General features: G+C 44.9%; 1 protein-coding gene and 1 long non-coding RNA gene across 5 annotated transcripts in view; one reads left to right on the forward strand and one right to left on the reverse strand.

Moving 5' to 3' along the window:
* The window catches only part of AMPD3 (adenosine monophosphate deaminase 3), a 48,974-nt gene that overhangs the window by 14,830 nt on the left and 19,085 nt on the right, over nt 1–15,059 (forward strand). For all 4 annotated transcript variants that reach the window (XM_032788134.2, XM_032788133.2, XM_032788132.2 and 1 more), the window contains exons 4-6: nt 1,792–1,957; nt 5,380–5,599; nt 10,116–10,245. In XM_032788134.2, coding sequence (XP_032644025.1) covers nt 1,792–1,957; nt 5,380–5,599; nt 10,116–10,245 — 516 coding nt within the window. The remainder of the gene's footprint in view (nt 1–1,791; nt 1,958–5,379; nt 5,600–10,115; nt 10,246–15,059) is intronic.
* Nucleotides 7,618–9,546, reverse strand: LOC142046754 (uncharacterized). Its single transcript, XR_012655755.1, has 2 exons — nt 9,492–9,546; nt 7,618–7,739 (listed from the first exon to the last, which is right to left on the reverse strand). It is a non-coding gene; the product is annotated as an uncharacterized LOC142046754 (long non-coding RNA).

Consider the following 15,059-nt stretch of genomic DNA (forward strand, 5'->3'; position numbering starts at 1 on the left):
ACCATGTCCTCTCCCAGGCTTTCCCTCCCTGGGCTATCCTGGAGAGATTCAAGCTCCATGAATCTAAACCAAAGGGAAATTCGCCTCCCCCCGCTCCTTTCCCCCCACCACTCCCTGGTGAGTTTAGACTCAATTCCCTTGAGCCTTAACAAGGGGGAAAAAAAGTCAATCAGGTTTTTTTAAAAGAAAAGCTTTTAATAAACGAAAAAAGTAAAATTTGTCTCTGTAAAATCAAGATGGAAAATGTTACAGGGTCTTTCAGCTTATAGACAACAGGGAGAATCCTCCCCCCAGCACAAATACAAGTTGCAACAGAGATACAATCCTTCCAGCAAAATACACATTTGCAAATAAAGAAAACAAACAAACAAAAAAAGACTAAACCGCCTTTCTAAATTGAACAGAAGATTGGAGAGTCTGTATACCTGTCTGGTCCCTCTTAGATCCCTGAGAGAACAGAGAGCAAAAAAAGCAGCACAAAACAAAGACTTCCCTCCACTGAGATTTGAAAGTATCTTGTCTCCTGATTGGTCCTCTGGTCAGGTGTTAGCTAGGTTTACTGGACTTGTTAACTTTTTACTATCTGTTTATGACATATGTGCTTTAGCATACAGAGATGGGAGGAAGAATACTCTTGTGGTTAAGGCCTCAATTAGATTTGGACTCAACTATTGGTTTTAACTTCTGGCTCTTTCACCAGTTTCTTCTGTGACCTTGGGCAAGGCACTTAAGTACCTTTGGGTCTTAAGTTTCAGACATAGGTGCCTAAGTCCCAGTTTTAGGGTCCCTTGGTAAATGGTGCATAAATACTTAGTGTCATTGGGCAAGAGAGAAAATGACTAGTTCAGTGGTTAAGGCATCCACTGCAGAGGTGGGAGACCCAGGGTCCAGTCCCACTGCTCCACTCACTCCTTATTTATACACAGTGGAAGAGTTTTAGGAGGAGAGATTTAGGAAGCGCCATATCAGAATATCCCATAGGCCAGTGATTAGAGCACTCTCCTGAGAGGTGAGACACCACTTTCAAATCCTCTCTCTTTCTGCCAGAGAAGGGGGAATTGAACCTGGGTCTCCCATATCCCACATGAGTGCTCTAACCACTAGACTAAAGATTAGTGGGTGGGCAGCAGCACAACCTCCTCCCCCCATTTTGTGTAGAATGAGGGCAGGTGCTTAACTCATTGCCACAAGAAATGACTTAGCCACCTGATTCCAGGTGGTGGGTTCCAGTTCATGGATTGCTAGCAGAGCTCGGTGCCTGTCTCCGTCAGAGTGGCAGGGTTTAAGACATGCTTCTGTCATAGGCATCTCCCATTGGCTAGCTTAGAAGTTTCCCACATGATGTGCTGTCTTTTGTGAATCACATTCTGAGGTTCCTATCTCTCCCCATTCATTGAGGTTTTTAAAGTCAGGCTTGACAAAGCCCTGGCTGGGATGATTCAGTTGGGGATTGGTCCTGCTTTGAGCAGGGGGGTGGTCTAGATGACCTCCTGAGGTCCCTTCCAATCCTGATATTCTGATTGTATGGGGAACATAGGCACCTAGCTTGGCTTTATGTATTACAGTGGTGTTCCTGTGATTTTCTAGACACCTAGAAATAGGCACCATACTGCTGAGCATTGCAATGTCTAAGTCACTTTGTGGATCCAGGCCTTAGAGCAAATCCTATTAAGGCTTCCACTTCTGGAAATAAAAATCTTATTGCCCAAGTGGGTTCAAATGAATAACAAACGGACTTAATAAATGCTCCTCTTTCTCTTCCCTCAGTATTTATACAGCTTCTCTTTTCAGGTTACAGTTGATGATTATGAACAGGCCGTGAAGGGCCTGGTGAAAGCTCTGCTAATTCGAGAGAAGTATTGTCGCCTTGCTTACCATCGCTTTCCAAGAACAACAGCACAGTATTTATGCAGTATGCAAGATGAAAAATGGAAGATGGAAGATGAAGTATGTCCAGGTACAATAGGTTTCCCTTTAAAAAAAAAAAAAAAGCAGCTATCATACTGTAGAAATCATCATTTGGTTTCTGTGATTATTTCTATTTAGAATAAAAAGGCTACATTCTGAAATCTGTTTTCCAGTCTGAATAAACAAACACTAGATAGGGACTCAAGTTTCAAAGTTCATTCTGAATTTAAATTTTCCTGAAGTTCAGGGAGGTTTGAATGTGGGATTTTTGTCTGGAATAACCTCTAGTTTAAAAACTAATTAACCAAACCAACCAACCCCTGCATGCCCCTAAAGACACACTTGAATTCTGACATTAATATTTGCAGCAAACAAGAAACAAAGTAATGTAAATTACATTTTAACTACAATAATGATGGAGAAAGGTATAGGTTGTGAAGGAAGCCAGTCCTTTGGACCTGATTGTAGGGACCACATTTATTTTACATCCCTGGAAATATGAGAGTATATTGTTAAATAGCCATAAACATGTGAGAGGCTTAGTCTTTGTTGGACCTCAGCCATGAACTTGCTGGAAAGAGATATTATGGTTGTCCTCTCCTATAGTGGCAGGGAGGAAGTTTATACGTCCTCAGGTAGAAGGTTTTATATTAAAAGTAAACTTTTCTGGTGAGAGTAGAAATATACTGAATATTCAAGAGAAGATAGATGACATTTGTGAGAATTTCTAGACTAGTTGGTGAGACGACATGGCTGTCTAGATGCAAGAGATCTTATTTGAAAACAAGTTTCACATTGTTATTTCTAAAGTATTAGTAATAAATAAAAATATGATTTTAAGGTTGTGATTTAAGTTGTAAGTGCCTCTTTAAAGTATTTGAGTAAGTTGTATCCAGGTGGTTGTGAATTTGAATACCTATTTACTGTTGAGACACTTCTGGTATCAATTCACAGCACATATCTTCAGGTGCTGTAATTTCAAAAAGGAATGGCAAGGATGTGGTAACTTCCCTTTCTTACCTAGTCTGTTAAGCCAAGACTGAATACGTGATCTTGTTTTCATTCAGACTACTTAGTATTAAGTCCAGGCATGGTTTAATTGGTTTAGGTCACTATAGCTGAGGTTGCAATACACTGTATGCTACGCTAAGAGAGGGTATGATCTAATCACTAATTAGTGATGGGTAAGGCTAAGATTTTGTCATGGATATTTTTAGTAAAAGTCATGAACAGGGCAAAACAGAAATTCCCAGAAGCCCTGACCTATCCCTAACTTTTACTAAAAATATCCCTGATAGAGTGAGGATCTGCAGACCCCCACACTACTTCAAGTGGGGCAGCTACAGGGACTAGGAGCTGCCTGTAGCAGCTGGGGGCTGCAGGATACCCCTGCAACCTGCAGCTCTTGGTGTTCCCTGCTGCCAGCTCAGGGTTCCCCACCATACCCCACAGCCACAGCAGCTGGGAGCTCAGGGGTTCCTGCCACACCCCTAACCCCAGGGCCCAGAGCTGCCAGGTGGTTCCCATGCTGGCAGCCGGTTGCTGCTGGGGTGCCAGAGGCTGCACGGGTACCCCACAGCTTCCTGCCGCAGTGGGCGGCAGGGGACCCTGCAACTCCTGACCAACACAAGTTGAAGTCACAGAGGCCACTGGAAGTCATGGATTCCGTGACTTCTGTGACCTCCGTGACTAAATCGCAGCCTTAGTGATGGGCAAAGGCTTTGGAGGTTCAGTTTAGATAAGCACCCAAAAGTTTGCATAGCTGACTTGTATCCAAATTATTCAAACCTTACGGAACTGTAAAATGGGACTAAAAATCTCATTAAAACAGGTCTTCTCTCTACGTATCTGGTAGTTCCTGATTCTAGTTATACTGAAATAACTACAGGGAAAACTATTGTCACTGACTTCTGCATTTCCTGGTTCTAGTCAAAAGCAGAGAAGCATGAAAATGAGTGTTTTTTATGAAAATAAAAGCAGTTTTATTTGAATATGCATAAGAGGTTTGGTCTATCCTGTAAAGTTTAAGAAAGTTTACTGCACCTACTCACTTATCTCACTGCATGACATGATGAGGGAGGAGAGTGTATCCTATTCCTTTCTGACTGATGTTTCAGTATTGGAACTGCTTATTCACTTGTGGTGAAACATGTCCAAAACCACTGTAACAAAAAGGTGAAAGGGGACTAGTAGTCATAGAGAGGTAGTCAGTACTCAGAGATCTCAACTGTACTTTCATCCCCAATCTTTAACAAAAAAAAAGTTTCTGAAATTGTATTGACATAGGTATACCTTGAATTATAATATGGTGGTGGTGATGCATACATTTGAAGTCCATCTCTATATAGCATCAAAGTACTTAAAATAGTGTATTGGAATTATGATAAAACTTTAGTAGCTTATAAATAGGGTCCTACCAAATTCACAGCCATGAAAAACGAAATGTGAAATCTGGTCTCCTCTGTGAAATCTGATTATTATAAGGAGTTCAGGTATTGCCACCCGTACTTCTGCACTGCCTTCATGGGCACCCAGCTGAGAAGGCATTGCCGTTGCCAACAGCAGGGCAGAAGTGAAGGTGGCATCGTATGGGGGGCTGTCACTTTTGGGGGGGTATGGTTGGCCTTATGCCTGGGTGACTGGCTGCCCAGGGTGTCGTGGTTGTGGGGGAGTGGGGAGAATGCCGTGGTAGGGTCAGACAGCCAACCCAAGGCCTCTTTAACCTCGAGTGCTGGGTCCAGAGCTGGGGAGGTGCTGGGCTGGGGGCACCGCAGCCAGGGGCTTCTACCATGTGCCAGGCTCCAGCTGCTAGTCCTGGCTGGGCAGGGGAGGGATGTGACTTCCTCTTCCCCAGCACAAGCTGTTCCAGGTGCTGGGTCAGACCCACCTCCAGCAACCTCTCCTGGCTGCAGGAAGCCCTGCAGCTGCTGGCTAGGAGCCCAGCTGTGAAGGCAGCACTGCCTCTAGCAACAGCACAGAAGTCAAAGTGGCCCGGCCAACAGCTGCCAGTGTGGCTGCCCAATGGCACAGAAGTCAGGGTGGCAATACCATGCCTCCAGCAGTGCAGAAGTAATGGAGGCAATACTCCATTCCACAATAGTCTTGTGGACACCCCCCCCAAACCCAAACCCAACCCCATGAAATTTCAGATTTAAGTATCTGAAACTGTGAAATTTCAGATTTTAAAAATCCTAAGACTGAAGTTTACCAAAATGGACCATGAATTTGGTAAGGCCCTACTTATTTAAAAAAAATTTAACTTTAATGAAGCTGGTCAGAATAAAGCCAACTGTGCTATGACTATAGGTCCTTTAGAGTACCTACCAACATGCTTTTAATAGATGAAAAATGGATTTGAAATCAATCTTTCTTTTTAGAGCAGAAACTAACAATATTAATTTTTCTGTAACTATTTTGCCTTTCAGAATGTGTTATTTCTGACATAATTCTGACATCAAGCTTGTTTCACAGATTTCCATCCACCCCCGGGAAAACTAGAGAATCCTTACAACCTTGACGATGCTCCAGGCAATTTGGATTATGTTGTCAAAATGCAAGGAGGCATTATCTTTGTTTATGACAACAAAGAAACGATGAAACTCAATGAGCCCCGGAGTCTGCCATATCCTGATCTGGAGACCTACACAATTGACCTTAGCCATGTTCTTGCTCTGATTGCAGATGGTCCAACGTATGTATGTTTACTACCATGCTTTTCCAAAGAGCTGGTAATACAGATCAGCAGCAATTTCTTGTGAAACTGCTCATGTTCAAAGCATTTGCTTTACATCTGTTGAGTGTCTTACCATTCATGGGTGGGAAATACAGTGAAAAATGCCTTACAATGAACAGAAAAACCTAAGAAGTGAAAGCAGTAAACCTCTAAAGGTGTCTTTAGCCTCTGGATCAGGGGTCGGCAACCTTTTAGGAAGTGGTGTGCCGAGTCTTCATTTATTCACTGTAATTTAAGGTTTTGCATGCCGGTAATACATTTTAATGTTTTTAGAAGGTCTCCCGCTATAAGTCTGTAAACTATTGTTTAGTGCAGTGGTTCTTAACCTGGGGTGCATACGCCCCATGGGGCGGGGCCCATGCAAGGATATTTTGCACCCTAGGTGAAACTTCCACTTTGCACTCCCCTTCCCCCGCACATCAGTTCATTGAGGGGCAAATCCCAACGAGCCTTTATAGATCCCAGGAGCCAGCCTGTCCAGGGGCTGCTCCCCAGACCAGGTTTCCCCCTCCCCACGCTCCCCTGGAGGGTGCACAGGCCTTCCCACCCAACCCTGGCGGCCCACACCCTGAGTCCACTCACTGGCTTTGCTGGGCTTGGGCCACTGCAGCAGCTCGGCAGGGAGGAGCTGCCTTCCGGAGCACTGGAGAGCCAGACCGTCCCGCTTGGGGCAGCAGCGAGCCCCAGCCATGGAGGAGCTGGCAGGGTGCAGGGGGCGCAGCAGCCCTGCAAAGGCGGCGGCACAGCTAGTGGGGAGCAGCTGCGCCCTCCCCCCTGCCCAGGCTGTGGCCCGGTGCCCCCCCCGGGGGCTTCTACAGCCTGCAGTGAATGTATGCTGGCATCAGCCCCCATGTGTCCCCCAGCTTTCCCCTTGTCTAGGGTTACCTTATTTCAACAATCAAAAAGAAGAGAGAGCCCTGTCCTAGCCCCGCCCCCATCTACTCCCTCCCACTTCCCACCCTGACTGCCCTTGTCAGAACCCCCAACCCTCCCCTGCTCCTTGTCCCCTGAGTGCCCCCTCCTGAGATCACCCTACCGTAAGTGCCTCCCTAGGACCTTACCCCTTACCTGTCCCCTGACTGCCCCAACCATTATCCACACCTCCGCCCCCAGACAGACCCCTGGGACTCCCATGACCCATCTAACCCTCCCTCTGCTCCCTGACTGCCCCTCGGGACTCCCCTTACCAGGCCCATGCCAGTCAGATACTGACTCCACATGGAGGCAAAACACGCTGCTGGGCTGCTGCATGCACAACCCCTGCCCCGCAGAGTGCTGTGGCAGCGGGACGGGGGGAGCTGCGGGATGGGTAGTGGCAGCGGTGACTCATACTTCCGGGAGCCACAGAACCAAAGCACGGTGAGGGGAGAGCGGGGGGGCGCTGGGTCAGACTGCAGCCCGGTGCCCCCCCCCCGGGGGCTCCTGCAGCAGATGGGGGTGGTGGTCCCCATGTGCCCCCCTGCTCGCCACGCTTGGGCTCTGTGGCTCCTAGGATTGTGAGCTGCTGCCACCCCTCCTGCAGCAGGCTCAGGCCCTGTGCCCCGCCGTTCTCACTCCCGGGAGCTGCAGAACCTGAGTGTGGTGAGAGGAGAGCTGGGGAGTCGTGCCTGCCGCTGGTCTGGGGTCCTGGATGCCGGCCCTGCTCAGCCTCCTGCCGGCCTGGGGTTCCATTCATTCAGCTGAGCAGGGCTAGCGGCTGGGACTCTGGCTGGCAGCCACATACCAGGCAAAATCAGCTCGCGCGCCAAAGGTGGCACGTGTGCTGTAGGTTGCCGACCCCTGCTCTAGATGCTAGGCATAGTGAGGGGTGAACGAGTTTACATAAAACACGTTTCAGGCCAAATCTGACTTGAACCTTTAGAAATGTGAGAACCAGAACTGTGCATGTCACCACTACTATATAATTGGAATATCAGCTTTCTTGCTGAATAATGAAGATTTGTGCATTTGATGTTAAAAAATATTAAATGCAGTACTTAAGTCTTCAATCAGGAGGCAGGAAAACAGCACTTGAGTTCACATTAGCCTCAGTGCCCCAATATCAGGAAAAGAGGGGCACTACAGTGAATACTGCTCCCCGGAGTCTCAGATGTGGACCCTGAAACAGAACAGTAGTCTGGATTATTCACCAAGCCATTTGCCTGCCTCACAACCACCACATGCCCTAGATCCTCTCCCTTTAAGGGAGGCCAAATCCTTCACTAGTGACAAGCTAGCCTAGCTTCTCAGAGAGATTTTCATGGAGTAGTAAAAAATTAAAATAAGAACAGTTCTGAACCCTTTATTCTGGCAGGGTACATGTTGTCACTTTAAGCAAGCCAAAGAGAGAAACAATCCAAACCCTTTCGTCAGGCTAAATTTTAAGAGTATGTTGAAACCCCCATTTACCAGACTGAAAACAGGAACAAGCTCCCCAGAGCCTTTTCACTTCTTCAAACTAGGCTTTTCCACACTGGCTCCCACCCCAACACAAGCCAACCATAAGAAAGTCTTCACAGTAATCAGCATAAACTTTCCCTTAGCCTAACCATACCAAACTATCTCTGCATTGCAGGCACCTGCCTTGCTGGCACTTCTCTCCATTCCAGGTTGGGCTGCTGGCAGGATGACAAGCTCCAGTTGGCTGAGTGCCAGCCTTTAACCCTTGCCACCTTAAGTCTCTTCACCTACATTCCCGACTATCCCAAGCCCCTGACAGTGGGCAAACTTATTCTGTTTAATGTCAAATTCACTCAGACATTATGGATTCACTGACTACAACACTATTCAATTTGTGTTCCATTGTGGAAAGACTGAGAAGAGTAGCAAAAGAGAGAGTGTCATGGAGCAAAGAAGGACTCCTGGACCGCGAGGGGGTTAAGGAGGCTGACAGGCTCCTTCCCGGTTGCAGGGCTGGCTCCAGGGTTTTTGCCACCCCAAGCAGGGGAAAAAAAAAAAAAGCCATGGTCGCAATCCGGGAGCTCTTAACGCTGCCGCTTCAGTCTTTGGCGGCCGGTCCTTCCCTCCGAGAGGGACCAAGGGACCCACTGCCGCATTGCCGCTGAAGAGCCGGACGAGCCACCCCTTCCCCATGGTCGCCCCAAGCACCTGCTTGCTGGGCTGGTGCCTGGAGCTGGCCCTGCCTGGCAGGGAGGTTTTAAGAAAACCTTGTGGACCCAGTTGACCCTGCTCCACTACACTTGCAGCAACGTGAGCTGTGGAGAGGGAAGATAAGAGGAGAGGACCTAACTCACTTCAAACCTGCCAAGGGAGAAGAACAGAACTCTAGTTCTTTTGGTGAGAGAGAGGCCTGGGTGATCCTGAGATGGTGTTTGCTTGCCTGCTGGATCAGCTCTCCAGAAATGATGAACAGATCCTGGGAAGGGAATCTGTGAAAGCCCAGGCTGGAAGCAGGGTCCCACTGAAAGATTCAAAGCCCCGAAAGGGATAGGACTAAAGTGCTCTTTAGCTGCGAGGTCAAAGCCCCAGGACCCTGACCTCAGAGACAGATACCTGCAGTGGGAGGGAGTTATGCTCTGAAGGCCATAAAGGGGGACTGTCCTGGCAATGGGATTACAGGAGGGCTAGTTATTAAACAGACACTTTAGAAATACCATAGATTAGGCTTGACAAATGGTGCAGATAAAAAATTGGGGTAAACATAGGACAGAAAAAAAGTGGAGTAGAGAGGGTGAAAGTGAAGCAAATTGAGAGAGTGAAAAACAGAAGAATAAGACTCAAAAAGAAGCAAAAGACAGTGATAAAATACTGGTAAATATATGTACTACCTATAAAGGCACCCAAAACTTAAATCACATTCACATTAGATCATATCCTGAGGTATAACTATTCTGGTCTGAAAATAACTTACGTTTCCATGTTGTAATGGTTTTGTTTACCGGTTGCTTCCATTGTGTAAGAAGGTGGTTTGTTTGTGTGATGGTGATCTTTAGCATCTGAATGGTGGCACTTGTTAGCTAATACAAAAAAGTATTTTCCGCCCCCCACAATCATGTACCAGACTGAAAGAACTAGAAATTCCACAGAGGTACAGTGATGAGATAAATTACAAGTTAAAAATAGCATGCAAAAAGAGGGTAAATCATGGCCAAATACAGTCTTTCAGTGTCCTTGTAGTTCTATGCTGTTAAAAAAAACAAACAAACAAACAAAAAGCTTCCCAGCACATTGTTAGTATTTTATTAACTGGCTTCATATTTGGTATCAAATCAGATTTAGGGCTACTTGGTAACCACAAAAATAAAGTTTCAGAGTGGTAGCCGTGTTAGTCTGTATCAGCAAAAAGAGCAAGGAGTACTTGTGGCACTGATATAATATCTAGCCATTTTCATCTGTAGATCTGATAAATCACATGTCTGGGACTTATTAAAATACGGATAAATCTAATGGCTGTTTCACTCAAAGTAATTTACACTCTTAAAACTTAAAGTCTAAGTAGTCTGATCATAATTAAAACATCGTCTCTCTTTTGCAGAAAAACATATTGCCACAGACGGCTTAACTTTTTAGAATCTAAATTCAGTTTACATGAGATGCTAAATGAAATGTCTGAATTTAAAGAACTGAAGAGTAATCCCCATCGAGACTTTTATAACGTGAGAAAGGTTAGTGTGAAAGGGTTTATTGGCATGCTACAGTCTTTGTGATGGAATTTTCAGTTGTCTCCCTTTAGTCTATATCATTCACTTGTGTGAAATACAGATGGAATGAACAGGGGATGCTGTATAAATACCACACACACTAAACATTTAGATTACAGGCTAATATTCCAATATAGTAATTTTTTTAAAAAGCTAAACACATATCATTTATAAATTTAACTCTTCATTGCAAGCCCATTGCAGCCTCAGCTCAGAAACCTTCTTGCCTTAGGGAAGTGACACTCAAACCTCTGAAGGTCAAACTCTGGGCTCAATCCTCAACTTCACTGAGATTCCACTTGGTGCAGTGAGTTCTATGCCACCTTTCCATTGTCCTGATCCTGAGCTAACCAGGAGCTGAAACAGCTCTTGGTACAACTTAGAGCAGCTAATAATCTGATGAGTCATGTGCGCTTTGCCCTAATCCCTCCTGCTCATGGCACATTTTCTCTGCCCCTAACATAGCCCTGTGTGGACAGGATGGGCTGGGGGCATTGAACCAACTATGTTGCCTTTGCCCTCTAGAGAATTCTCGTGTCAGAGGGAATCATTGGCCGCTCCTTTAGAACAGCTTCCCAGCTGCTTGACAAAGCCTCAGCAGTGCAAAGCAGCCAGAACTGGGGCCAAGGATTGTGCCCTGTGTCCTCAGATGTGCATATTGATCTCATGGATTTTAATGAGAGTCTTGGCATAATATGACCTGGAGGGTTTTAGCTAATGAATTAAACAGAAGCTATATGGGCACATCCATGTACAGGATTTGGCCATAAAAATACTGCAAGAGGTTACTTCAATGCAGCCATTGAATATACACTTAAACTGAAAGGTAGTAAAAACAGGTTTAATTGTCATACTAGCTAACAATACGTATCTTTTTGTGGTTTTCTAAATGCTGTGACATCTGTCCTCTGGTCTAACTTCATGTTAGTTCACTAGCTTCATAACAGTTTAGTTTTGCATTTTCCCCTAGGTCCTACTTTGGTTCTGCCATAAGACATGGATGGATTTATTATAGATAGTCCAAAAAATTCTAATAGTTTAGGAACAAATTTAAGGTTTGGAATAAACAGAGTTTATTATCTGGCTGGAACAGACCATTTTACCAATCCCTCCCTTTGCAAGTCCAGACCCAGTTCTTATCTTCTCCACTGACAGATTACACACACACCCCGTAAGACTGTTAACGGCAAAAGAAAATGAGCCAGCCTGGAAAAAAAACTGATACCAGTAACGTTGCTCAGTTTCATAGTATGTTTACTTCATACTGTGCTACTGAAGTCCAAATGTAGCTAGTGTAGTCAAGGTGTACGAGGAAGGAAAGCATATTGAAATGCAGAGATGTGGTTTGGGACTTACAGTTAAATTCTCTCAAATGAACGACTGAGGAACTGTGCCTATAGCAAAGCATATCTTCCACTTTGTGTAATCAGGTGCATCAAAGATAAATGCGCTGTTCACAAGTATGTTTGAACAAGGGATCAGCAGTAAACAGAAATGGGGATGATCTCTGCCAGAAGCAAGGAAGTCCCCTTCTTTAAACTCAAAAAGATTGCCAGTTGTATTTTTAGACACCCTGGATGTATTTACAGAATGGCCTGTTTACTGCTGAGCAGTAAGAAAGTGTTAGGGATCTGTGCTAAGTAATAGAGTATCATTTTTCAAGTTCAGTAAATACGCTCAGTAGTCATCCTCAAATTTTATAAGTGGACTCTCCACTGCATTAGCCAAGTCATCAGTGAAAATATTGATGAGTACCAGATACAGGACATCTCTCTGCAAGATCTCACCAGATACATCCTTTTAGTTTGACAGCGAACCATAACTACTCTTTTAATATGGTCTTTCAACCAATTAAGCACCCCCCCATAGAAGTTTAATCTACACCACATTTCCCTAATTTGCCTACAAATATGTCATGTGGGACTATGTTAAAAGCCTTACTAAAAATCAAGATATCACATCTACAGCTTCCTCCCTATCCACTAGACTAGTAATAATAAGTCTCATGTTTACCCTTAATTCTACCTACTGAGTTTTGTTGCTTTGGTTGGGATTTGTTCACATGAGTAAATAAATCCCAACCAAAGCAGCAAAACTCAGTAGGTGGAATTAAGGGTAAACAACATTGTAGCAGATGGCTTTTCCCCTTCTCAATAACAGAGGGAGCACTTCATCCCGCTTAAGTCTTCCAGTCCTGGGGTTAAATAATGTAAGCAAGTCCAACCAAGCTGTTAATCATGAACAATATTGCTATTAATTACGAATCTTAAAGAACATCTTTTTTATTCTAAACTTTGCATATCAACTTGATACTCCTGAAGGGAGACACTAATACTAGTGGCTAGGGAAGAAAGTATCGCTTTAAAAACGTTATACAAATCCTATTGTGTGCTTTGCTAATGCACCTCAGACCTTACATCCCAGAAACGTAATATTCTAGCGCTGGCCTTATTTAAGGTGAGATTTTTCCATTATGTGGATGATATGAGAACATTTGAATTCAAGACTCTAGAGGTAATTCTGCAACCTGCTGCAGCCCTCTGAAGGAAGGCATAGGGATGTAGGGAAGACAAAGCGAATGGTTATGGGAACTAGTAAAGAGACATGGAGACATTCCATGTGTCAAAGGTTAGCGGTGACCAGAAGTTGGTGGGGTTTTTGTAGCTCCCAGCTTATCACTGTACACCTCACTAAAGTTAAGATAGCCAACACCAGTACTATGTATTGCTCATCTGTGATTCCTCTTTTGGCTATCTCAGCAGAAAATCCAAGGACAGATTTGACACAAGCTGAAGCAACCCATAGAAGAAATCTTCCCAAATTAGGGTTGGTGCACAGCAGTGGGTTTGGGGAGAGGGGGAGCTTACACTGCTACTTCTGCTCAAGTCCTTAAGTCTCCATAGCTGCCAGTTTCTTATTTAGTAGTTATAAGGCTGTAGCACAGTTATGAGGTTAATGGACGAAGCTATATAAACCAGATTTTATTTAATTCTATAACCCTCCCCAATTGCAATTCCTATATACTCCATATACTATATTTTTTGAGCCTACATTACACATTTCCTGTTGAGAGACATTTGGTGAATAAGGACCCAATCCTAGAAAGTGCTGACCATCCTTATCTCTCATTGGTCTTAATGGAAGTTGCAGATGCTACCACCTTGTGGGATCCTATCCTAAGGTCTGCTTAGGTGAAGTTAATGTTAGATGTCCCATTGGCTTCACAGGAAGTAGTATGAAGCTCTTACCTAGGAAGGCTAGTAGTATTTACAAGAGAAAGTGTATGTACCTAGAAAGCCAAGTAGTTTACAGCTGAGGGTTTCACTGACTTAAGTATTGGAAAGATATCACCATCAGTAGACTGCTCAAGACACCTGTGACTATATTTATCATTAACTGTTCTAAATGTAAAGCATCAACTTGGTGACAATGTTGTTTTATATATGATATATGCACATAAGACTATCTGCGTAAACTATCATGGGGTGCAGGTCTCCAGCATAGCCCTGTAGTATCATTGCACACCTGGCCCTCTCATATTCTTTCACTGTTACCCTAACTAAATTGGTTTAAGACTTGTACCCCCCATGTGGGGTCTAGGATTTTTTCTTTAAAGTCTTTTTACCAAGTGTAACTCACTGTGTTAGTTGCCCCACTCTGGGTCCATGTAAGAGTTGCAGTCACTCTCTCTCCTTCAAGACAGGAATTCCCAGCTCTCTTCCCGGAACAGGGTATACTTCAGTTAAACAGTCACTGTGTCTCCTTAAGGCAGCAACCCCAGCCCTCCTCAGAGAGCTGGGTAGTTCAGGCAGTCATTAACTCTCTCCTTAACCCAGAAGTCCCCAGCTCTCCTTCTTGGAGCAGGGTTGTAATTTAGTCACCAGTAGGGCTTTAGCCAGCTTATTCTTAGGAGACTCTTCCCTTCTGTTAGTCCTCAGGCTCAGAAGGTTTGTTTGACTGACTGACACAGACCTCTCCTACTGGTGTCTATCTGCTATGAGAGAGGAGGCAACATTTATGTTGGTCCCCTTCGCCCAGCTCATTCCCAGTTGGTTTGTTGAGAGGGGAGTCTGCCTCCCCGTCTCAGCTCCTGGCCCTGGGCCCTTAAAGGCACAATGATGAGATTTCCACCCAAGCACTGCTTATTCCCAGAGTTGCTTCCTCTCGGTCCTTATCCCCTACATCCTTGTGTGTACATATATCATACCTTTCAAAATCTGAAAGAGCAATGTCAAATCATAGCATGAGCTGACCACTAGGCCCTACTACCTTTAAGGGGGCAGACTGCTCCATCCCACACACTGCTTTTATTGGTGACTTAGAAGGTGTTGCAACAGATTCAAGCCAAACAGTGTAGAAAAAACTTAGAGAAACAGTTAATCCCTTCATTTGTAACTTTTTGAAAATTCAGGAGTAGGGACAGTAGGATAGAAATCAGTGAAAGATGGCCGGCTAGTGAGGGGGACTGTGTGCATAGTGTGTCAGCTGAGGAACATGCTTTGCTGAGGCAGGGGTAAAGGTGGTAGGGAAGAGAAGCAATGGAAGGTGGAATGAGGGAAGTGGACATAGGAGGTTAGGTGTGAGGGGAGCAGGAGGATGTGGTAAGCATGGGGACCCAGGCAGGATGAAGATGATATACAACTGCAGTTGTCCTATCTGGTTGGTGGGAGGAACTACTATTTTGTTCTCCCTGCTCGGATGGCAGAGGGTGGTCAAAAGGGTCCAGAGGCAGTCTTGTGACAAGGAGGAGAAGAGATGGCCTGTGGGGAAAACATTCA

This window comes from Chelonoidis abingdonii, chromosome 4 (genome assembly GCF_003597395.2).
Source record: "Chelonoidis abingdonii isolate Lonesome George chromosome 4, CheloAbing_2.0, whole genome shotgun sequence".
NCBI lineage: Eukaryota > Metazoa > Chordata > Testudines > Testudinidae > Chelonoidis > Chelonoidis abingdonii.